The sequence below is a fragment of the Sylvia atricapilla genome, chromosome 1, assembly GCF_009819655.1.
Source record: "Sylvia atricapilla isolate bSylAtr1 chromosome 1, bSylAtr1.pri, whole genome shotgun sequence".
NCBI classification, from domain to species: domain Eukaryota; kingdom Metazoa; phylum Chordata; class Aves; order Passeriformes; family Sylviidae; genus Sylvia; species Sylvia atricapilla.
The window spans coordinates 123,985,741-124,011,201 of record NC_089140.1 but is presented as its reverse complement, the minus strand read 5'-3'; the positions used below and the strand labels follow the sequence as shown (position 1 = coordinate 124,011,201).

At 39.9% G+C, this 25,461-nt stretch overlaps 1 protein-coding gene across 4 annotated transcripts in view; it reads left to right on the top strand.

Moving 5' to 3' along the window:
- Window positions 1-25,461, top strand: part of TPD52 (tumor protein D52) — a 124,181-nt gene that overhangs the window by 29,050 nt on the left and 69,670 nt on the right. For 2 of the 4 annotated variants that reach the window (XM_066332644.1, XM_066332635.1), the window contains exons 3-6: window positions 800-948; window positions 1,840-1,941; window positions 8,568-8,616; window positions 10,337-11,810. In XM_066332644.1, the coding sequence (XP_066188741.1) occupies window positions 800-948; window positions 1,840-1,941; window positions 8,568-8,616; window positions 10,337-10,453 (417 nt within the window). In that variant the 3' untranslated portion in view covers window positions 10,454-11,810. Of the gene's footprint in view, window positions 1-799; window positions 949-1,839; window positions 1,942-2,954; window positions 2,982-7,154; window positions 7,197-8,567; window positions 8,617-10,336; window positions 11,811-25,461 lie in introns of those variants that run through there. The other 2 variants (XM_066332663.1, XM_066332654.1) reach the window with 2 other exon arrangements.

The window sequence follows — 25,461 nt, the reverse complement described above, 5'->3', positions numbered from 1 at the left end:
GGCAGCCTGATACTCTAAAGTAGGGTCATCTTGCCTGGATGAGGAAGTAGGATTGCAGGTATGCCCTTGCCTTTGTACATATGGCCTTAGTGCTTCTGTCATTTGTATAAAGCTGACAGAATGGCATTGTAGAACTGTGCTGACATCTCTGGTCATGTTTCCAGGAGAGGCTTAAGTGACCATCTGAGTAAAGAAGGAAGTATATAAACAATATTGTTTTCTAGTTACAGAGCAGGTGCTGTGTGTTGTGTGTTTTGTGTGAGTTTTGACTGCTCAATCTGCCATTTCCACACCTGCTCTGCGGAAGGCACTCCTGTGGCTGGATCCAAGCTACAGGTGCTGGCTTAAGCCACAAAAGGACCTTTCTGTTGAAGCAGAGAGACAAAATTTGTGTATGGATCAAACATGCTCTGAGCTTCTTGATACTGGTCACACATTGGTATGTCTTCTGATGTGGAATTAGAATACAGGCTTGACAATTGTCCCAAGGATTGACTAATCTTCAATCTTTGCATATAATAGGTAATAATTTCTAACTATGCAGTTTTTTAGTTACCAACTTCCTTGTACATATTTCAGTAACAGAGCTAACTGCAGGTAGATTACTTTCTCACTAGCTCCTGTAGTCTCTGTTGGATTTCCCTTTTAGTATTTAGGAATGACTGTGAGGCAGTGTTAAAAAACCTCCATTAGCCCTCCTATTACTGATGTCTAGTAGATACTTTAAAGAAATAGATAGTTAAATGGTTGGGTATATTCCTTGTTAACTGTTAACTACTTGTTAATGCTCATGCCGCAGGTGGAAGAGGAAATCCAGACGCTCTCACAAGTGCTAGCTGCCAAAGAGAGGCACCTAGCGGAAATCAAGAGAAAGCTGGGAATTAACTCACTACAGGAACTAAAGCAGAACATTACCAAAAGCTGGCAAGATGTTACATCAACCACAGCGTACGTACCAGCTCATGATGATTGTTTAGACTGTTGAAGCGAAAACTGTGTAGATGTTGTGTCATCTCTAAACACTCTGCTCCTGTGAGATGAGTAGAAATAACACAAAGTTAAGTTGTATCAAAACTTCTCTGGGTAAATCAACATAGATTTTTTTAAAAGAAGAGCAGTGCCATATCTCATGCGAAAGAAGAATGATTGACCAAAATTTGGGCTATTCTAACACGCTTTTTTTTGTCTGACAGATCTGGTATACCAAGGTGCCCCAAGTCCAACAGAATATTCTTCTTTTCCACCCTGAAAAATTGTTGTAAACTGAGCCCATGCAGAAAGACTATGATGTCACAGTTACTGTTCTTGCCAAACACAAACGTTAGCTTATGGTCTAGAGCAAGCTACCTTCTGCAATTAATGACCACAGAATGTCACAAGATGTACCTCAAACTTTTTATGGTGAATTTTATTGACAGAATGGTGTGGTACAAGAATTTATGCACTTGGCACAAAAATTCGACCTTTTTCAATGTGTGTGCATTGTGTTGTTATTTTCTGTTTTGTTTTCTTTTGTAATTATTTTTTGAGTTGGTTTTTTGTTGATTGGGGTGTTTTCTGTGTGAGTTTATTTTATATTTTACTAAATCCTACAATAGCATGTAGCATCTGTTCTAGGGGCGGGATGGTAGGTGCATGTTGATGAACTGGGTCTGGTCAGAGGTGGCAGAGATGCTGTAGCCAGAAGGGACTGCAAAGGCTCAAAATAATGTCTTAAGTAGGTTTTCCATTAGACCCCAAAGCTGAAGTGTACTTCTGCATTTGATACAAATAGACACACACTAGATGTTTCCTTATGTGTTCTATTAAAATAACTAAAACTGAAATGTTTTTTTGAAGATACAAGAGAACATCAGAAACCCTGTCTCAGGCTGGTCAGAAGGCTTCTGCTGCTTTTTCTTCTGTTGGTTCAGTCATAACCAAGAAATTTGAAGATGTCAGGTAAGTTTCTTTACCTTTTCCCAAGTAATTGCATTTTTTTATTTAAGCGGGTGATCACTGCAATAAATGTATGCTGTTAACATACCTAGTGCTTCTAAAAGCTAATCTGTAAAGAGCCTTCAGCACCTGTTTTAGGGGAGGTAAGAGACTTGCTGCAAAATCTGCTTGTATGTCCTCACTGAGGCTGAGGAGTTCTGTGGTGTGTATTTTACATAGGCGAATGTGTGCTACCACCTCCACTGCTGCTCTGACTTTTCTGGTGTGATTGCAGGTGGCACTGTCTGCCTGCCTTTGTGGGATACACATAGCACTATCATTTCTGCTCTCTTTCTCAGCTTGTGGAATATTATATTTAAACAACTAATATCTTTAACTGTTTGTGTTTTGTTGTTTGGCTCTTTTTTGTTGTTGTTTTTGGTTTTTGTTTGGGGTTTTTTGTTTTGTTTTGTTTGTTGATTCTTTCCAGGTGTGTTTTATTTCTTTCTGAGCTGTTCTGCCTCATAGAAGTGGCTTGATTTTATTACATTTTTAAGAGACTGTTGGCACTTTTCAATTCTTAACTATCATTGGCATGCTACATATTTTGACTTTGTGCCAAATCACACAGCCCTTCATACACATTAGGTAAGTCTGCCAGTCATTTTTAAAACTATTTTGAGCTGCTTGCAAAAATCCTGCTGGCTGCAGTGCAGTCAGATGCTTAGCCTATAATTCCTTGATTATATAATTCTTACTACCGGAACCTATACAATTATTCATCTCCACAGGTAATTTGTTGTTGTTAAACCTATTTTTCAATTATTAAGTGAATAAAAATTCACACATTTTTCACAGAATATTGCTGCTTTGCCAGCAGTGTAATAAAATCAGCCATTTAAAAGTGCTGCCATTAACCTCTTGCTTTTTGAAGTCTAGTGAGAAAACACTTTGAGTACAGCTACACAGCTAATATTTTTCTTCAGATTTATCAGAACTTCCTTTCTCTCTTTAATGCTTACTCTGGCATTGTGCAGACTACAGGCATTTTCACATTCCTTTAGGTAAGGTGGGCACAAGAATTGCTTCTGAAACTAAGCATGTAGTCAGACTGTCTTCATTAAAGTTTTTTTTTTCCTCCATTAAAGATTAAAGTTTTGTCTGTCAAAGGTAATTTCTTCTTTTCTCCAGTGTTAGTAAGAGTAAAACCGAGGCTCTTTTAATGTGAGGGAAGATGTTTCTTCATGTTCACCTGGTAACTATCTCAGAACATGAAATCTTGAGTATACGTAATTAATTAGTCCCTCTTCCTTGTTATTAAGAAACCCACTAAAATGATTCTGCAAGTTTTTTTATCAAGAGACAGTATAAGGTGTTGAGGTCAATGGCATGCAGGACTCCTCCTTTATCTGTACAGTGTTTGTGCTGTGGCAGAGTAGAGATTTTCCCCTTTTTGTGTCTATTACAATGGCTGTTTAGCACTGTAATTCTAACTAAATTACTAGAGTCTAAATGTAAATTAGTTTATACATTCTTTGTTCATAGTTTGTCCAGTGAAACAGTCTTTGAATTGATTACTTTAGCAGTGTCAGTATTTTAGTTACTTCATCTACATTACGTCTGATCTAAGAAAACACTCAGTGTTTTCAGCAGTTAAAATTCCTGTATAACAACTTCTGTCCATTGCCTCTCAGCCCATGTATGCACATCTGAGTCTGACTTAATCTTTTCTGTATTACCCCATGCAACTTAAAGACAGCAGTACGATTTCTGTAAAGATGTTGGGATTTGTCTCCTAGAGTACCAGCTGGGAGCTGTTGTCCCAGGGGAGATGGGCAGAGGCACAGGATGCTTTGAGAGTTCAGACTCTGAAGTGAGCTCTGATGTAAGAACAGCAGCCAGTCTCGAACAAAGACAAATCTCAGAGTTGTCTTCTACTTCAGGAATACCTTAGGAGCATCTTAATTACTCCACTTAGTGGCTCTGTGTGTGTTGAGTACTCTTTATCAGAAACAGGATCACTGGGAGGGAATGTAACAGTATCAGACAAGTCCTCCTTGGTGTGTTTCTCAGGGAGAATCATGGTGATGGAAATTCAAGGTATTGTTATATATTCAGGGGTAGCTGTGTTTAGATAGCAAAACAAAAGTGTGAAGAATTAGTGCTGTTGAAGATCTTAGTTGCACTTGAAACAGAAGATTGAAAGCCTTTAAGTTTTTTTGTTTTTCATGAGAACCAAATTCATCTGGAATTCAGCAAGAGAATTCAGGTCTGAGGGTTATATGGCTACTCAAGGGCAAGTCTGAGCTTCAGAAAGGTTTAGATGCTTAAATTATTTCCTGGAAGTGAGAGTTGATGGGCCTGATACTTGAACTAATACAGATTATGCAGGTGCAGTTTTGTTCTTAAACTCTTGCCTTGCCTTAATTGTGGCTTCACTTTCCGCTTTATTGTTTTGGTTGAGGGACTTCTCAGGTATAATGGGGTGATTTCTTTCATGTTGGACTATTTCTACATATTCCATGCAGCAAACATCAGGCACTGCAAAGTCATTTAATAGGGAGTTGCAAAAGGGGGTGAGGCAGCTGCTGGAGCTGTGATTTTGGAAACTACTGAAATGGAGAGGAAGGGAGGACTGGTAGTGCAATGGCAGTGTATTTTTTGCTTCCTTTTTTATTTGTTTTCTCTGCTTATTGTTATGATAAAAATGAACTTTGCTCCTTGTTAGGTTTATCTTAATACTTTTATTCTCGTTATAAGAATTTGTTGAAGTTTTGCTGAGCTCACCTCTCTTCTATAGGTAACATCAGTATTCTGTGCAAAACAATAGTAGTACCAAGATGTAGCTTTTGAGCAGTCACACTTTGCACTTGGCTCTTCTTGCACTGCAACCCTATAATGGAGCAATCTTTGCCTTGCTCTGAGATTGCAGAATAACTGTCTTTGCTTACCTTAGAAACCTGATCTGTGATCATGGATTCCTAAATACCGTAATTTACCAGCATACCAGCTGGAAATTTAACTGCTAATGGAAGTAACTAGCTCCTATGTATGTTAAGCTGTGTTTTCGAGGCAGTGACTCTGGCATACCTCCTTGTGCCTTTTCAAAATGTGAGGCAATGGAGTAGCTTTAAAAAATACTGTGTAGAGGATAAGAAAGGTTTAATGCAATACAAAATGCATGGAAAACTGGAGAGCAGCTTACTGTGTCTTTTTAAATTATTGTCTTTTTTAAGCTAGGGATTTGCTTTTGAGCATTGCAAAGAGGGCTTGTCTTTCTAACTGCCCAACTTGATGGCCTGGTTGAGTGAGTGCTGAAGTGTGGCATTCTGTCATTTGGGAAAAGACATACAAGTTCTCTTTTTCATAAAGCTGTTCAAGCCTTAATTGTGCCTCTTTGCATTACCTGAAGAATAGGTGGTTTATGTTTAAAAATGAACTGCATTTATCTAATTCAGTTCTCTTGCAAACTAGATCATTGTGTGACAAAACTATGTAATATCTTATGGTGTCATTTTGCAAACTGGATACTGAGGGTATACAGAAGTATATTGTACAGCAACAAGTAAATTCTTCATGAATAGTTCTATTAAGTGATGTCTGAGATTAAAATAAACTTTCACAGACACTTGTTAAAAGGTCTGTAATATACTATAGGTTGTTGTTTTTCAGTGTGAGCAGTTCTATAGTTTGTAAATATATGTATCTCATCCTCTTTAGCCTTAAACTTCTTGCAGGGAGAAACTCCTTGTGAGAGGAATTGGCTGAGCATTGACTGAAACTAGTTAGTGTTGGTGTAGCTCTGTAATAAAACCTGCCATGTAGCAAGTCCACAGAACTTGTAGTAATCCACATCACAATGAAGAATATAAATTTTAGCCCAGAAAACAATCAACTTCTCTGTGTTCTGGAAAAGCCTGAATAAGAATGAAACACAGGAGAAATGGGGTTGGAGAAATAGATGAAACATAGCTGTGCATTACTGATGCGTCAGGAAAGCATCCAGCCTTGTGTATCTGATTCCCAGTACACCGTAACTACAAATCAACCTATAGTTGTGCATCTGCCTTAAGAGACCCCGACCTTAAGGGAACTTTTAGAGTGTGGTGTTGTGTTTTTTTTTTTTTTCTTTTTTTTTCTTTTTCTATTATGGTATTTACTGATGAGCCCTCATAAAGAATGTCTTAAAACTTGTTCTGCGATAAACATAGAACTTCTTTTCTTCTGTGACTGTATCTCCCATTGATTGTACTGAGATGCTAATTGAAAGTTTAGAAGTACATCTTATGAGAGAATTGTTTCCCTTCCCTCCTCTCCTCCCCTAGCAACTGCCTGGAAAGTATTCTCTTGGAAGACGTCGTAAAGCCCAGACAAATTTTGACATTCCATATATAGTTATAAAAACCTGAGCTCATCACTTGTAATAATTCTAAGTTACTGTTGTGGTAGTTGGTAAGAAATATTCAATGTATAAGGCTTGTTTGTATCTGCAGTAAACAGGGGTTTTCTGTATGGAACTAAATTAGATGCCAGGTGGTGTTTTGGCTAGTTGGCAGCTCCTTCATCTAGATCCAGTTACCTTCTCGGAGTGGATATGTTTTCTTGCTGGATGAACAATAACTGTATAGCAACACTGGCAGGTTATAGAAATCCTCCATGAATTTCAGAACACAGGACTAGGACTTTATCCCTGCTCCCAGCATAAACTTGACCTTGAATACTGACTGATGTGACTGCTTTTGTTGGATAATGTATATTGACAAGTAGATATTTTGTATTGATGAGTATAAAAAACTTACACTGAATTGAAATGGAAGCTGTCTGAATGTAGAAATAATTCTTTCAGTAGGAAGATGAGCTGATTATGATTAATAAGACTCTCAAGTGTTTGTTACTTGCTGTCACCAAAACTGTAAATGCAGCATGACTCCTGTTGCTTGAGAAACTTAAGGAGCAGACAGACTGTTGCAGCTAAGCAGAACAAGTACTAACAAGCATGGCACTTGAATCTTTCTAAAAGAGAAAAAGGTTGCTGCAGCTTTTGCTCTGATGTACGTGTGTGTGTGCATGGCTAAGCAATTAAATAAAGCAAACCCAAGCAGTTACTAAGACTGTGTAAGACTGTTTGGCTGTTTACCAAAGATAGTTTACAGAAGTCAGCTCTCTAAGCCAACTTCTTCTCAATGTAATACTTAAACTAACTTTTCGCTTTCTTTTCTCTTAATGCTGGCATTTAGTATACGCTCCATACAACATTCAATTAGTATGCCTATTATGAGGTAATGTATGCATAATCCAGCTGTTTGGTTTATTTATTTTCATGTGTGGAATCAAGTCAGATTGAACTTAAGTCACCTAACATAGTTTTATAAAACACAAAAAACCCCACACAGCTTTGTAGTGGATTTCTTGTACTAACATATAAGATAAATTTTGTTTTATTTTCTGGTTAATGGAGGTGGTTATCAAATATCTGGAAAGTGACATTTCCCTACTGTTTGGAAAACTGTAACAGCTTTTCCCTGTCTGTTAGAGTGTAATGCTACTAAGTGATTCTAAGTTAAAAAGGCAGCAGCTTGGCATATGTTTTTGGAAATGAAAGTTAGTAAAAAAAAAACCCTGTGGTTTCACAAGAAATCTCTTGGTGATCTGAGGTGCTTTCCTTTTCTTTCTGCTTGCTTGGCACTGTGTCCCTCCATCTCCTGAGAGTCTGGTTTGATGCATTTGTCACTGTGTGCTCTCCTAAGAGCAAGAGTGCTGCTAAGTGTGGGTGACCTACACAAATGCCAAGCAAAGGAGGGAGGGAAGCTGTAGACTTCTTCTGAAAAACACTCTTGTCTTCAATATTTATATAACACATTTTTGAATAATCCTAAGTCCTGGTCCACTGAAGGCAAGCATTTTCCATCCTACGTAAAGGCAGAAAACATCTACTGAGTCTTGCACAAATTTGCTCATGGCAGTGACAGCTACTTGGAGCACTAAGCCACTCTTCTGACCCTAATGGATTATATACACCAGCCCTCAGCACTGAAAATCCCAAGCTGTCCTGCTTTTTGTATGCAGAACTTATTATTTGTAATTACAGCTGCCTTTGGCACTTAAAGGCAAGGGGGAGTCTCACTTAAATTTAACATGTTAGCAGAAGATGCCACTGTGAACCATGTTTTATTTATTGAACATGAAGCAAAGTAAACTGAACTAGTTTTCCTATAAAAAGTGAAAAAACTCTGATGAGTTCTCTTCAGCAATAATTTATTAGGCTAACCAGAAGTGATGACTAAGATCTTCTGAACAAATGCTTTAAGCCAGAAATGTGTTTGAAATCACTGGGAATAATAAGCTAAAACTAAAATACTTGCTAGTTCTCCCTTCCATATTGATATGAAGGATCCTATCGCTGGGCCTGGCAGTGTTTAGTTGCCAAAGATGAGAATAAGCCTGCAATTTGAGTATGTTTGAATTTTAATTTTGTAGCACCTGGGGGATCCAGATGTAAACTGTTTTTAGGCTATCTTTAAAACAGGGAAAGAGCCCAAAACAAATCTCATGTTGCTGTTGAGAAAAAGCAACTGTCTACTGGTTTTATTATGTTTATAGGTTAACTAGATGTGGTTTTAATTCTGTGGTTCCTTTTTTTATTTTCATAGAAATTCTCCTACTTTCAAATCCTTTGAGGAAAAAGTTGAAAACTTCAAGGTAAGAATTTCTGAAACATCTTAGTGATTGTGAAGTTGTGGATGTGGAGAAGAGACTCAAGTGAATTCTGGGCAGCCTATTTTTTTAGTTGTTGGTAAACTGTTGAAGAGAAGCTTAGATGAACATCTTTTTAAGTGCTGTGGAAATGGGTTCTCTGCCTAATGATTTGCAAATAAAATAATAGGCTGCCTGCAACTCATAGAGGAGGATGCCTTTAGAAGAACTAGTAGCCAGCTTACCTGCACAAACAGCTAGTGTTAGGTATCTAAAATAAAATACCTAATACTAGGTATCCAAAATTGTCTAGGCTTTTATTTAATGCCTTTCTAAAGACTAACACAGGAAAATAACTTGGGATATATCTCTCATTTCTGGCATCAAAATCAAAAGGCCTTTGCACCTTAATTTAAACTTTACTCTCAAAAGCCTCAAGTTCTAGAAACAACCACTAGTAACTTCTCCAGGTAAAAACTCACTTTAAAAAGAACTAATCTGTGTAATTGGAACCAGATTTGACTTCTCTTGGGCACACTGAACTGGATGAGAAGTATGCAAGTGATAGCAAGGGGAACTAGGCCTTCTCTTGCAACTAATTGGCATTAGCACCTCTAGCTCCCACAGAGTGTATGTTGCAGAGAGAAGTGAAAAGGCAAACATGTTACTTGGAGACAGTAAAATAGTTGCTCTGCTCCTCTAAAGATGTCAGGAATTGCTGTTGAGACTCAAAACTGTCCTAAGTTCTTTCTTAAGAAATCAAGTAGCGAGTTGAATCTCTGAAGTATCAAGAATCAAGTAGCTCTGAATCTCCTAAAGACTTCATGGCTTGAAAGGCTGAATACCTTTATCCAGTTGCTATTGAGGGTGTGTCAGCCTTTGGACTCCGGAATCAGCCCTGGAATAAGGGCGGCTTTATGTTGTGGGAGTGGGAGGAGCCCCGGCTGCTTTGCTCTGGAGAGAGCTAAGCTGAGGAGTTAAGGAAGAATTTCGCAACTTCATTCAGAGCCCCTAAGACAAAGACAAACCTCTTAGCTACGGCGACTTGTCCGGAGACTCATAAGCCCCTTCGAGATTTATGTAGATTTGTTACAATTGATTGGTTCTGTATCGTTTTTCTTCCACCCTGGTGTCCTATAAAAATCCTTGGGTTTCTTCTGGTCGGCAGAGGTTTTTTGTCCCTGGAGTTTTTCGCTGGTACCCTCTCAGTGAAGTACCATTTGCGGAAATTCTATACGAAACTTCTCTTTCTTTCACTACGGCCGGCTAAAAGAGGGGCAAACTCACAAAGGCATAAGCTAAGAGCATTGAGCTGAAATCATTGATAGCTGAAATCACTGAGCTGAAAAATCACTGCTTTGCTCGTTGCTGAGAAGCCTTTTTGTCAGTTGAGGAGCGCCTGACCTCCTAAGGAGCTGTTTCTAGTGAAATATCTTTTGGGGTGGCTGTGGTTCTCTGAGTCCCAAGCGGCAGACCCCATCCACCAGCTGGAATATCATGTATCTCAAAGTCAAAGGGAGACTGCTGTGTTAATCTGCTGGTGAGTGTTTCCTGCCAGATATGTACAGATTTGTTTTAAGAATGTTGTGGAGGTCTCCTAGACCTGGAAAAACTGCTTTGTCGAAGAGAGTTATTAAACTCATGCAGATGCACTCGTTTTGTACAGTTAGGCATGTTTGTCATGCCAAGTAACTACTATGCTTTGTTTGCTCTCTCTGTGTTCCAGTCTAAAGTTGGAGGGAGCAAACCTGCTGGGGGAGACTTTGGAGAAGTTCTCAACTCTGCTGCCAATGCCAGTGCCACAGAAACTATTGCAGAACAGACAGAGGAAGAGACCCACTGAGATTTCTGCCTCTGTCCTGCTACCCCCACTGCCGGATGCTGCAAGGAAAAAACCAAGCACACTTGTAACATTCTCTATGCTCTTTCCACCAGATGTGCTTTTATTTAGCACGTAGTTATTTTACCCGATTAACTGATACCAAGCTTGTTTGTGGGTTCAAAATATTTTTGAAACTAAAATACATTGTTCAGGGGTTTGTGTGGGAAGGGGAATTTCTATGCCTTTCAAGAATATAGAGGACTTACCTGTAATTTGAAAATGACCTTTAAAATATAGCAATGAAAAAAAACTCTTTTGAGAAATTAATTATATTGTACAGATACTGTGGATATATAATTTCTTTTCAATCTGTTACTACTGCTCAACTTATTCCTTATGAATCTACTGCTGCTGCCAAACTGAAGCTTGTTACTTTCCTCCCTTGTGATTGTTTCAGTCAAGTGTTGCCTGCAAGGGACACTGGACTAGGAGACTGGACAAGGAGGAAGGATCACTCCCAGCTAAAGAAAATACTTCAGTTTCAGCAGGCTTTACACAACTTATAGCAGGATCACACATGGATAGGAATGTACTGTCTTTTGAGCGTGTTCCTCATACAGCAGGTGTGAACAGGTAACACAGAACATGTCAGATTTACCCATCTGTCCGTGTATTGTCCACCTTGGAAACTTCTGACCAATGCAAATGGAAGCAAGATGCCTCATAGTGCTGGTTTGGTTCAGTCATCATAACGTTTTCAAGTCTTGTTTTTTGTACAGGATGTCAGTGCGGTAAGATGACACTCTTCTGAACATTTGACCAGTCACAAATAGATTTGTCTTCATTCACATGTGGTGGTGTCACAGTCACACTAACAAAGCACGGAATGGAAGAATGAGCCAGAAGTGTTTCTTTTTTAGTCAGCAAGAGAATTGCTCCTATAGCCTAATGTTGTTTCCCTTGTAGGCTGAACCCTGAAAACATCTGCTACACCATCTTACTCTTTTTTTTCATGTATGTAAAGCCTGTACCTCAAGCAACACCTCTGTTCCTGACTCCAAAAGTATGTTTTGAGAGATGCACAGTGTCATCGCTCAGCATAGCTCTCCTAAAAGATATATTCTTCTACATCTTGTTTTGTCTGCTGTACTCAAATTTCTTGTGTTTCATGTGTTTCTGCCACATGGTTAGAACATTTTATCACCGTGCTTAGAACTGGGAACAAGTTTTGCTACATTTGTGTGAAATCCATGAAACTTCAACTGCCACAGGTGTCTGGAGGGAAAAAAAGTTGGCTCCTGACAACCTTGCTAGCATGTCAGATGTAGAATGTGTGCTTAATTACATGTAGAAGCTTAATAAAAGTGTATGTGAGGAATGTATTGTCCTGTGAACATGGAGGATAATGTATATAAGTGAGGAAATTTTATTTCTAATTGAAACAGTCCTTTAAGTTTGGTTCAAAGCAGTGTAACAGATAGCTGTTACATACTACTGTACTGCTGGAAATCTGCATGGCTGAGCTTGGCATTTTTAGACAAGAGTGAGCCTAGGTTGCCTTCTAGTGGCTTACATAAAATTACAAATCACAGAGTTGTTACAATTGTAAGCGACCTCTGCAGCTCATCTAGTCCAAATTCCCTGTTGAGGCAGGGTCACCTCTCGAGCAGGTTGCAAAGGAATGTGCCCAGGTGGGTTTTCAATGCCAGAGAGTGAAAATCCATGCCTTTCTTCAGCAGTCTGTTCCAGTGCTCTGCCACTACATAAAATTAAACTGCCCTGGTTACATCGTGAAGTTCAGAAAACTGGTTGACATGTTCCCTCAGCCTCTGACAGCTCCACCTTAACAAAGGAACAGAGAATTGAATTGAATGATATAGAGAGAATGGAGCTCTCCCTCTTTTGGGTCAGTACCATGTAGGGCAGGTTCTTCTGGAACATGATCCTTAGTGGATGTGTCTTTTCTTTATTCATCTAACTGACAAAGAAAAGTTAAAGGTTATCTAGTCCCGAGCTGAGCCTTCTGTTTTCTAAGGAAGGCTTTTTAAGGTCACATTGCAGTCCTCTTATTGTAACACATTATTACACTCCAGGAGCTTTTAATGCACCTTCCTCTGCCCACACCTTCCTTTCCTCGTGTGTAGATGACTTTGGGGCTGCTATGATCATTGAGGCTTTGCTTTCAGGGCTGGTGTGGTAATCACAGAATCAATTAGGCTGGAAAATACCTCTGAGAGCAGGGAGTCCGACCTGCGACCAAACAGCACCTTGTCACCTAAACAGACCATGGCACTTAGTGGGGCTCCATAGGGAATGGCAGAAGGCTGTGTCGGCGGATGTTCAGGCTGGGTATTACAAGAAGGTTTTTCACACAGAGTGTAGTAGGGCATTGGAACAGGCACCCCAGGGAAGTGATCACAGCACCGAGGCAGAGTTCAAGAAGGGTTTGGAAAATGTTCTCAAGGGCCACGGTGTGACTCTTGGGGATGGTGCTGTGAAGGACCAGGCGTTGAACTCGATGATCCTTGTGGGTCCCCTCAGGCTTAGGTTATTCTACGAGTGCCACATCCAGTCTTTCTCCTTTAAACAGCTCCAGGGACGGTAACTCCACCCGCTCCCTGGGCAGCACATTGCAGCGTGTGATTACCCTTTCCGTGAAGAAATTCCCGCAGCTGTCCGGCCCTCCCGTTCCCTGGCGCAGCCTCAGCTCTGCGCCCCCGTGCGGTCGCTGTCTCCCGCGGGCAGCGCGCCGCCCGCACTCAAGATGGCGCCGCCCGCCTCAGCGCGGCGCGCTGCGCCTGCGCGCGGGGCGGAGGGCCCGCCCCCAGGCAGCCATGGCGGCGGCGCTGCGGGGCCGCGCGGCCCGGCCATGGCGGCTGCTGGTGCCCGCGCTCCGCTGGGGCAGCGGCGCCGCGCCGGGAGCCGCCGAGACTCCCCCGCAGCGAACGGAGCAGCACCCGGGCTCCGGCCCCCGGCAGGTGAGGGCGCGAGGGGATGGAGCCGGGGCAGCGTCCTCGGCCCTAGTGAGGCCGCATCTGGAGCGCTGTGTCCAGTTCTGGTCTCCTCGGTACAAAAGAAACGAGGAGCTGCTGGAGAGGGACCAGCGGAAGGCTAAAAAGATGAAGAGAGGTCTAGAACTTCTCTCTTACGAGGGGAGGCGGCGGGAGCTGGGCCTGTTCAGTCCGGACAAGACAAGACTGAGAGGGGCTCTCATTAATACATATAAATACCTCAAAGGCAGGTGCCAACAGGGTGGTGCCAGAGTTTCAGTGATGCCTATCGACAGGATAGGGAGCAATGGCCATAAAGTAAAGTACAAGAAATTTCACCTCAACGCGAGGAAAAACTTCTTCGCGCTGAGGGTGGCAGAGCACTGGCTGCCCGGGGAGGCTGTGGAGTCTCCCTCTCTGGAGACATTCAAAACCCACTGGACACATTCCAGTGTCACCTGCTCCAGGTGACCCTGCCTAGGCAGGAGGGTTGGACTGGATGATGTCCAGAGGTCCTTTCCAACCCTAACAGCTCTGATTGTCTCTTCTCACCACTTCACCCTGCTAATGAGCAACCTGCAGAAACGTGGACATATTTCTTATTAAGATACTACTACAAAAATGTAATGTAGAAAGCATGCAAGCAGTTCTGATCGTGTAGAATGCAAGGTACTGCTGCATGGGCAAAGCTGTGTCCTGGCTTTTTACAGACTGGCAGGGATGATGTGGAAAATCTCTTTCATGATTTTATTGGATCAGATCAAAGACCTGTTAAACCAGTATTCCAGAGCCTTTTAGTGGAAATATAAAGGCTTTTACGAGTGAAACACCTGTAGAATTGTATGTGTGTGAAGCTAGCATAAGGAACATCAGGACAAGGGTTAAAAGGATGCTGCATATTATTGTACAAACCCACGGTTCTGTGGGAAGCTGTCCTTAGCTGTAAAATTAGGATGGTGGGCTTGGCAAAGCCTGCACTCCTGTAAGCTGATGCATGAATCATTTGGCAGGAGCAGACCCTGCTCCTGAAGTGCACAAGGAGGGTTACAGATTGTGTCCCATGTCTTATGTGCCATTTGTTTTCCTGTTATTCCACCATGAATCAGTCATGGAGAGAGAGACTGTGAGCAGCAGTCTGCTGTTTATTGAGGCTGCAGTAAGTAGAATTCTGGAGCAGAGGACCACCCCATCAACAGCTGTTGACTCCTGAAGGGTGTAAAAGATTTGTCCAAAACCTAGTTCACCACTGCCAAACAGGAATTATGCCAGAGGTGTGGTGAGGCCTTGATAGCTGGCAACGTTCATCCTTGGTGTTGTACCCAAATGGGTTTTCTCCAGATGCTTGTTGGGAGTCCAGGGGTAGGGGAATGTGAGTGAATGGAAGTTGGCAAAGAGTGAGTGGTAAAATAAATGTAGAGATTTTGTGAATAACCATCACTTTCTCTAGCAGTGCACTGAGAGTTTTGTCGTGCTGATTTTTCCCACAGATTGTGACAGTGCCCATCAGCAGACAGGTAGGGAAACAGAAAAAAAGCTCTGTGTGTCTACTGATGTATTCCAGAATATCTCTTACAAACTCAAAAGCCCTGACCTCTGCTTATGCCCCAGGTGGAAATGATTCCATGGTGGTGTTTTTTCTTGACAATCGTATTTTTGTAACTTTTTTCAGTTCTGTTTGACCATACCTGTATCTGAGATTATTGAAATATGCTCAGTAGGCTGTGGAGATTAATGCTGTGAATTATTATAACAGGACTTGTTTGGTACCTCAGGTCCAGAACAGGAGATGCCTGTCACTGAATCTAAGACCTGATATCCCAAATTACTGGATGATCTATAACATTCTGTTTTCTGCTGAAAATCCACACTAGCAGGGCTGGCTGTGCAAAGATCAAAGGTTTGCCTAACGCAGGGGCTCAAGTGGTGTCCAAAAGGATGTCAACAGAAGAGTTTAGGAACAGAATCACTTGATGTAGCTGTAGCAGATAGTGGATGCTACTTCAGGGATTTGGGGATTTTAATTCTTTCAATTTTTGTTTTTCTGTTGAAGTGAGTACCTGGAAACACTATTTTCTATCTACATAATCTCTTTCTATCTGTAAATGAACTGCTATCAAGCCTTTAGGGCTTCTTAACTAACAAATGTTGCATTGTATTCACACCACCGTTTTTCAAGTGCAATCACATACACAGGTACAAATAATGCATTACTAGAAATCAAACTAATGTTTTAAAATTAATATCTGGTTTTAAAATCAAACGAGGATTTTAAAACAACAACTCTGAATTTCTGTAGCTCACTTTGCTGAGCAACTTTTTCACTTGAACCAGAGGAAGGAAACTAGCTTGCTTTGCAGTGCCTGGTGATGTTCAAAGCATAATAATGAGATGAAGATTATCATGAGTCTACTTTCATGCTGTTCTTAGCCCAGGTAGTGCTCAGTGAGTCTGTGATTAATGTTTATTCACTGACTGCTCTTTGAGGAGTTTACTGAAGAGGGAGTGGGTTTTGGTGAGAATGAGTTAGTGGAAGATGGCATGAAATGAGAGGGATCTGACTGCAGTGTAATCTGTTCATTTTGTGTAGTTTTCTTGAAATCACATCATCACCATTTTTAGCTGATACTTGATTGCTAGAAAGTATGTTATTTGGTAAATAAACTTTCCACAGCTGGGAGCAACCCTTATGTACTTTGGTAAAGCTTGGTAGTACTTCTGGTAGGATGCACTGGGTGCTGAAGGAAAAGCTCAAATATTTAGAAGATCTTTTGATAAGAGCCTTCTAAGAGGAGCACACACTTCCCTCAGGAGAGAGTCTGGTGGCTCTAGCTGCTGTCCTTTCCTGGGGTCCAGCAACTGCAGGATCTGCTTTTGAAGCAGGAGGAACGTGATCTTGCTCATCCTTTACCTGAGCTACAGTCAGAGGAAAACTTGTGTTCCATGTCTCAGCTGCAAGTGTTGCCTGTCTTTTTCTGTGCTTCATCCTGTAAGAGCCAGAGCTGGTGTTTGGATTCTTTGTGAAGAAGATTCTTTGGGAAGAGGCTTGGTAATGTTCTTTGTATGGGTGTCCTATGCCAGCTGCTCCTTCATTTTTGAAACTGGATGAACTGGCTGATAATTGGTTGGCAGTGGCTTAGTTTAGGCAAATATGAGTAAACCTGATAAATGGGCATGCTGACACATGTTTTTCTTCAGACGATTCCAAAGGCATGGTGATGGTACTTTTCCTAGGTAGCTCGAAGATTTTTTGCAGCCATGTGTGCTGCTGACCTTGGAGTTGCCTGGTGGTGTCTCTGCTGTATTGGTAATTTTTGAAGGATTAGGGTTTGTGTTTTAGCTTTCACCTTCAGTTTGCAGTTCTGTTGTTACCATTTTGTAAAAAGTGAAACTTCCAGACAAGGCGCTTAAATGTTGATTAAAATTGTTGAAAAGGTAGCAACTTGGTAGCCAAATATCCTGATAAACCCACACTGTATTTGTCTACAGCAGGCAATTCACTTCTTGCTGTGTCTCCCTTCTGCATTTTTATATTAAAGATTTGCATTGTAAACAACAAAGAAAAAAAGACAGGTTTAAAGTTGTTGGTTTTTTTTTTTTTTTCTTTTTTTTTTTCTCTATGGAATTGCTTAACGAAATCTTTTAGAAGGACCAAAGGCTTTAGGTGTTACCTTCATTAATGGATTAAAACTGCTTGCATAGTAAAATAAGAAACCTTGTCTTTAGGAAGGAGGAGATGATTTTTGATACAGGTAGAGAAATGAGCTGTATTATTAACTCAGTTACCAAAATTTGAAGAAAATGTAAGGATGAAGTCGCTAATCAAGAATAAAGACACATTTGTTTCTCTTCACTGAACTAAGTAGTCTAAAAATGCTTCAGATCTGAGTGAAGTTTTTCAAGTGTCCTTTTAGGTAGAAATGGGCTATCATTAAGTGACCTTTGCTGCCGATCCGCTCTATGTGTCACAGCGTGATGGAGCTGCTCTGTTGGGAGCTTTTCACGTGAGAGTAGCAGGGTACAACCAGTGTCAGGGACTGGTCACACGAGCAGAGTTGTCTTTGCTCAGAAGGAGGGATGTGCAGCCCCTGGCTCGGGCAGGGATGCTGCGCTGGGTGAACATCCCCGCCCGGCACAGCAGAGGGCACCGCTTGTTTCCAGATGCCGCAGCAAAAGCAGCACGTTTGAGGAATTTCCTATTGAATTCCTTGAATACCGTGTTTGAGGGGAAAGCATCTATTAAGAAGAAACGTAACTGATTTTGTCTGAAGTTCAGATAGAAGGGATTGGATTGGTATCAGTACATTATAATATCTAGTTTCTGAAAGAGAGCGATTAGAAAATAGTCTTCCAGGTACATATATGTTTTTAAATTAACTTAGCCATGGGTTTAATTAACTTAGCCATGTCACTGTTTACAAAAATAAAATATCAGTATTCATTAAGGAAAAAAAATGAAAAATAATTTTCATAGGTCATATAAAGAGCTGTTTTATCTGTTTATGTTTTAGGGGAGAAATGAAAAACTAAAACACAAAAGTGACAATTTAAAAGGAATGTATTACATTTCTGAAAATTACATGTGTATCTTTATTAAAAAAAATGTGTAGTTGTCTTGCCTTTGCAGTATCTGGCCATTCTCAGGTTAAAATAATGCGTGACGTTGGATGTTTTTAAATCAGATAGTAAAAAAAATTAGAATTATTTTCATCTAATAATTGATGAAACATTTCTCTCAATCTGTCCTCCCACCTAAGTTAGCATTAGATGATGATTTTCCTGAAGTTGCAGTTATTTGAGAGCAAAAATGCTGATCAATATTTAATGCAATTTTCACTTGTAATTTTCATAGTGTAATATTTCTTAGTATGCCCATAATCTTTGTGTGACTGGAGTGCTTTGCCAGTACTAATAAATAACATTCTTTGTTTGATTACAAATACAGCATCACTTTATAAAACCTGTTTGCCAAGCACAGAGTTCACTGTTTTAGGTGGATTATCTTCTGCCCAGCATTTAAGTACTGGAAACTGCTGACTAACTGAGAGAGGGACTTGCCAGCTGTGGGGTTTGTGGGATCTGGAATGAGTAGTCTTTACATGGAAGTTTCTCTTGATTTGCTTTGCCAGATTGTAATTCTGTGTTTGACAAACTTGGGTTATGTGTGCTCATGCTATGCTGTGAACACGTCCTGGTGCTTTCAGGTTCGTGTCACAGCCTTCTCAGCATCCTCTCAGCTGGATCTGCTTGAAATGCTGGTTTGTATTAAGGTAGGACTGAATGTGTTTGTCCTCTTTTGACTTCTGTGAAGGAGCAGTTCTGTCTTGTGAATGCTCTGGCTGAGGCACCAGAACTTGTCTTGTTCTGCCTTGGTTTGTCCCAGCTGAAGGCACAGCTGGGTCTGTCAGATGACCTGCTCTGCATGTGACAGAAGTGCTTGCATGACAGGATTTTGTAAAACTCATGGTGTTGGAACAACACTCTCTGAAAGGGAGTAGGCAGGACTTCTAATGTTGGACAGCACAGGAATGATGCATGCTGCCTCTTTGGAGGACTTAATTACAGTACAGTGACACTGTGACTGCTGTCTGTCACAGCCCTGTATTCAGGGACACAAATTCATGTGGGAAGGCCCTCTCCCTTTGTCCTTGGTTGACTTGAGGAAGATGAAGATCACAGCTCTGGAGGAGTTGTCTCAGGAACTTGCTCCTTCAGACAGCTCTGGGTTGGTGAGTGGTTTCTTTGGCATTGCTGGAGGTCCATGAGTGGTTGGTGATATGCCTTTGATGATGGTCTGTCAGAGTGAAATCCCCAAAATGAAACTGGCTTGGGACTGCCAGTACCATGGAGAAAAGGAAGTCCATGTCAGCTGCCTAGGCTGGATTGACTGCATGTGAGATATCTGGAAGAAGGTGCATGTAACCATAATGTGACAGTAAAATAGGAATTGAAATCCTTTCTAGTGGTCACTCTTATCAAAAGGATATTTACATCCTCTGCTGTGGGAGATCCTAGTTATTCTCTTATTATGACTATTGAAACAGCATTCTGTCCCCCAGGAACCTGGGGAAAAAAAGTGTCTGGAAGAGCAGGGTAGTGATAAACGGAGAAAGGCAGACATTGGGCTCAAAACACCATGGGCTGCTCCCAGGACTCTGTGTGCTCATCTGGTTAGATTTTCTTTTTGACATAATCCATTGCAGTGGATTCACCTACTTTCTGTGATTTAGATGCTAATGTTCTATTTGTTTGCTATGAAGTTATCCTTGAAAGAAATATGTAGATAAATACTTCATGTTTTAAATTCTATGTAGGAGTTATTTAATTTTGAGAAAAACAAGCTGCTTTACTGTGACCAAATTCTGTGCTATTTTGTGTTGTGAAATGAAGTCTTAGCTCAGCGTTGTTTCATCAATGATCCACCTGGCTAGTCAACAGCATATTTTCAAAGCTGCAATTGAAATTCTTTATGAAAGTCTTGTTTTGCAGTTTCTTTGCTGTGTATCCAATCAAAATGTGAAGATAAATGGAAAACCTTCCTTTTACTACAAACACAAAGGAGCTGGTATTGAGTCAACCAGTGCAGCAGATTGTACATTTAAAAGACTTGTTGGGTAGGCCTTGGTGGTTTGGGTAGCATTATAGTGTGTTAGCAATATGACTTTCTGGTTTTAAATGGGCAGCTGATTGATGAAAAACTTCCAAAGAAGGGTCTAGAAGCAGCAGATGATTAATTTTTGTTATACAGCTGTGCTGACCTTCCTCTCTCCAGATGTCCACTAATGTTTTATGCTATTCCTCCTAAGCACATGCTCAGTTACATAAAGTCACAGGAAAAAAAAATGTTTTTAAATTTTAGTCATATGTGTCACTGTATGTAGTACCAAAACATCCAGACTCAAACACAGTAGTGTAAACCTTTGACTCTTCAGATAATGGCCAGGGATAGCCATAACTGACTAAAAAAAATCACCTTAATTTACATTTACTCTGATAGCACAATATTTGTTGTAGGACATAGGAGATTAGTTGGCAATTGAAAAAATTGATATTTGTTTTGTGAACAGTACTGCTACATTGGGTTAGTGGCATGTAGTAAGGCATTGGTAAGTTAAATGTGTTTACAAAGTATTCAGAATAATTAGGCTCTTTCATGAGTTGAAGAACAGTTTGTGCTGCATCTCAGTGATAAGGTTAAGAAATACCCATCTCCAAATAGAAAAAAAGCTGCAAAAAGCTTTAACAATGGAGATTTTTAGACAACAAAGAAGTTTTGATTTTAAAAGTACAGTTCAGGAAAACCTGTTGGATATTAGGCACAGCACCCAAATCCTATTCCTGAGATCTTTTGTTTTTCTTTTGACATCTGCATGATCCTTATTGAAAAGTGTAGCTGTGAGAGACAAAAGGAGATTTCACCATGGTATTTTACTGGTTTAGTACAACATATATTTGATTAATTGTTATTTGCATCTCTTTTAAAAATGTGCTTAGTTCATAATATTACATTGTTCATTATTTTGAGGGCAATATATATACAAATATAGACATTCAAGCATATAATGTGTTCTCTGCACAGGTGAGATATTTTTAATTAGAAATTGTTCTGCATGCAAAAATTAAACTAGGTTTGGAGTATGCTACATTCATCAATCAGTCTTGCAGTGAGTACCAAAATAGGGAGCTTGATGGAAGGTTGTTAGTGAACATAAATTTGTATCAAGTAGTGTATGTTGAAACTTTTGTTGTTTTTAAAATGGAAGTGTAATCCTTTCCTAATCTGCAGTCAAATTACAATTTTAAACACTTAAAACCTTAAAATTTCACTATGGGAAGTTGGCTTAACATTTGTGTCTGTAGCCAGGCAAAATCTTCCAATGTTCTTTGCTAAGTATGACAACCCTTATAACTTCCTATAACTGTGTTTGCTTCCCTTTGGACAATGCTACAAAATACGAATAGTCGTGTTCTTGGTAAAACTGAAGTTTAGTACTCTCCATATTTTTTCTTTTTAGGATGAGAAAGGTTGGTAACTTGGACAAAATGAAGATACTTTTTCCTGAAAAGAATTTATTCCTGCATTACATGAATTTCAAAATACCCCTGTAGATATTTTTGTGCATTAGCCTCTTTCTTAATTATTTACAGTCCTTCCTAGGTGGAAGTCAGTGAAGCAGTACAGTTCTAATATTTCTTCTTTAGGAGGAGGAGGTTTTATGGCTTGTATGGTATTCGTATTGTTGAAAATATAACACACACTTATGTATCTGAGGCTTAGGCTATTGATTTTTAGGCTGGAGACCATCACTGGGGCCATCTAGGCTGACTTTGACTGACATAAGGCACTGAATTTCAGCCAGAGACTTTTGCATTTACCCCAGCAAGTGTGTCTTTCAGGTAAATTTGTGATAAATACCTTTTGCTCTCGTGAGACCCCACCTGAAGTACTCCATCCAGTTTTGGGGTGCCCAGTATATGACAGATGGAGCAAGTTTGGAGGAGGCCACAAAAATGATCACAGGGCTGGAGCGCTGCTCCTGTGAAGAAGACAGGCTGAGAGAGTTGGGGTTGTTCAGCCTGGAGAAGAGAAGGCTCTGGCAAGACCTTTCTGTGTACTTTCAACATAAAGTAAAAGTCTCTCTCAGTCTTTATGAGTAGGGCCTGTGATGGGGGCAATGGTTTTAAACTGGAAGAGGGTGGATCTAGCTTGGGCAAAAGAATGGTGAGGGTGGTGAGGCACTGGAATAGGAAGCTGTGGATGCCCCATCCCTGGAAGTGCTCAAGGCCAGGTTGGATGGAGTTCTGAGCAACTGGGTCCAGTGGCAGATGTCCCTGCCCATGGCAGGGGGCATTAGGACTAGGTGACCTTTAAGGTCCCTTCCAGCCCAAACCATTCTGTGAAAAAAAGTCAATCGTAACACGTGTGTGGAAGAAAGCAACATCCAAGTTTCTATTCCAGTGTTTTGGTGTTTTCAGCCTTATGAGGGCAGCTGGATATCCAGTTAATGTAACTATATAAATGGGACTTCCTAGAGGCTTTTTATTAATGTTATTGTAGTTTATTTAGGAGGATATTCTTCATATTCCAGTGCTTATAGATTAGCCGATTTCAAATGGAGTGGCAAGAGCAGCTCTAAGTTCTCTTAGTTCTACAACTAAGATTTAAAATCCTGTCAGATTGTTTTGTCCAAGCTGCAGAGAAGGCTTATGGAGCAGATCATGCTGAGATATTCCTCAGGGAGAGGGTGCTCTTCTCCAGAGAGTTCAGTTCAGTGTGTTCATAGCTATGCTGGGACTATGAGACTTGAAACAAACATATGCAGCAGGCACTATGAGATTTTACCTCCAAGTTAGCAGTGAGAATGGAGTTCTGTGCTCCTTAAAGCCTAATCCTGAAGTAGGAACAAAAACAAGGACTCAGGGCTTTCATGAGCGGGTTTTTACAAAATACTATTAGGCTTAGACAATAAAATCTAAAATACGCCAAAAATCTTAATATCTGGAGTGAAGTTGGAGTGATGTTTTGCCAAAACACTTAATTGCTGCTTCTCATAAAGGGATGGTTAAATACCTCCTTTCAGCTTCTAACTTCCAACCTTTTTTGCTGATGACTTTGGTTTGCTTTTTAAAATAAAACCATATTTCTTCACAGAAATTTCTTCAAATTTCTTCACAGAGAAGATTGTGTGGATGTTCCTCTTTTGATTGAAATACCAGATGTTTGCTTTGCTTTCTGGGCATTCTTTAGGGGTGCTTGGAGTTTTAAAATTGTGATAAGAAATAACTCTAGACAATTAAAACCTGAAGTATGCAAAGTCTTTTGAAAATTATTACAAAATTAATAAAGAATTAATAAATAGCAGTCAATTCACCTCATCCTCTTAAAGGCAAAACAGAGCTGTTTCCTTTGCTTTTTACAATCATAAAATCTGAAAGATTTTTTCTCTCCAAATGCTACAGTTTTGGAGGAAAATCTTCTGGTGCTCACTGTGTTCTTCTTGAATGTCACTTTTGTAGTACCACATTGTATTAAAAAGTGGTTCTGTTTTCTTCTCCCCTCTCCTACCTTTTTCAAAACTTACCTTTAAAAAGTTGGGTAAAGATACTATCTATGTTTACTCTAAAACTATAGGATTATGAGTTTGCTACTGTTGATGATGCAATTCAAATTACTCAGACTGGGAAGAGTTGGAGGAATATGGTGTCTGCTGGAACTCTCAGTTACACTGTTATTTCCTCTATTAGCCTTAATAATGTCAAGATAGATATTAAATATTAGATATTAAATAATTAATATTAGACAAGAATCCTTATAACTAAAATATTTCCCTTGTAGAATTCAGAACATGCTAGCTGGTGTGGAAGTGCTGTCTTCATGGGAATCTGGCTTTGTAACAACTGTTGCATAGGAAGTGATTCATATGAAGCTTTTTATAAATATTGTGTATATATATATGTATCTATATATGTCTGTATATCTTGTAAATATCTAGCAGGGAAGCTTCCAGTTTTCTCCTTGACTGCTTTCAAAGCTCTTTTTCCTGAGCTTGCAGTCATTAATCTTAGATTTTTCCCTAAGTTACTGCTTTGAATCACAAATCCTCGTTTTATGCTGTTTGGACTACTTCCCTTCAGTAGCTTTATTAAATAACACCAATCTTGCTTTTGCTTAAGCTTTGTTCAGTATTTAGTCTTCAAAACCTTTTGTTAACAAGAAGTTTAAATCAGTTCTTCACTTTAATCTTTTTGCACAGAATAAAGTGGAAAAGTCTCTTGTTTAAAGGAAACTGAAGAGGTCTTCCCTGTCTTTGTAGTTGCCCACTTTGGGTTGTAAATTGAATCAGTGGGGAAACAGCATAAACTTCAGTTTTTTGACATATTTTTTTAATGGAACAAAACCTCAGGCCACTCATTGAGGAGGAAAAAGTGCTGTATTCTTGGGAAGATAAATGCAAAATAGAGAGTGAAGTTTAAAGAATACACTCTGTGTTCATGCTGTCTTTGGTTATAATTGTGCCTGTACTGTATGTGGGATGATGTGCTGCTATTTGTGAGCATTAGTATGTGATTTTTTTACCTTTTGTATTAGTTATGTGTATGCTAGGTAAATTCTGTGTCCTTGTTTATTCCTGTACAGCTCTGCCTAACCCAATCTTCCTAATTTCTACTCTGTTCATAGTTTCACCTGTCTGTTTTATCCATAAACATTTTGAGTTTTACAATAATAATATTTTAAAATCCTCCCTTGTACATATTACAGAATTAAACATTGGGCTTCAAAAAAATTCCAAAATATCCTTTTACATTTTTGAATCACTGGCGTCATGCTGGTGTCTCTTGTATGTGTTGTCCATTTATGAGTGGCACATATTAATAAGCAATTTGCTGATTGTCTTCCCTAGTAGTGCACAAGATTAATGTCATTGGCAAATAAGAGGATAACAAGTAATTTTTCCAATAGTTGTCAAATACTAGAGTGATGGAGAAGAGATGGTTCCTGTCTTTGCATTAGTGTTCATATTCAAGTCCAGAAGATTCTCCTGAGTTACATTTCATCTTAGACTTCCGATTTCACAGAATCATAGAATGACTTGAGTTGGAAGGAACCTTAAGGATCATCCAGTTCCAACCCTCCTGCCATGGGCAGGGACACCTTCTACTAGACCAGGTTTCTCAGAGCCCTGTCCAATCTGGCCTTAAGCACTTCCAGGGTTGAGGCATCCACAACTTCTCTGGGCAACCTGTCTTTCCATGTACTACAGAATACAAGCAAGTCATGTACGGTATATTGCAAGTACAAGTAGTTATGAGATTTTGTTCCTCTTTATTGTTTACTCTTTATTGTTATATCTGTTGATAATAAACAGGTAGGTGAACTCTGGCCCACAGAACTGTAGTTTGTGTTGTTTGAAAAAAAAATGGTATGCACAAATCTTCTCCAAAGGAGTGGGTTGTATAATACTGTAGTTAGTGCTGTGTACTGAGGTAGTTACTGATGGTGTTTTCTGCATCTCAGAATGTATCTAAACTGTGGGACAGGGT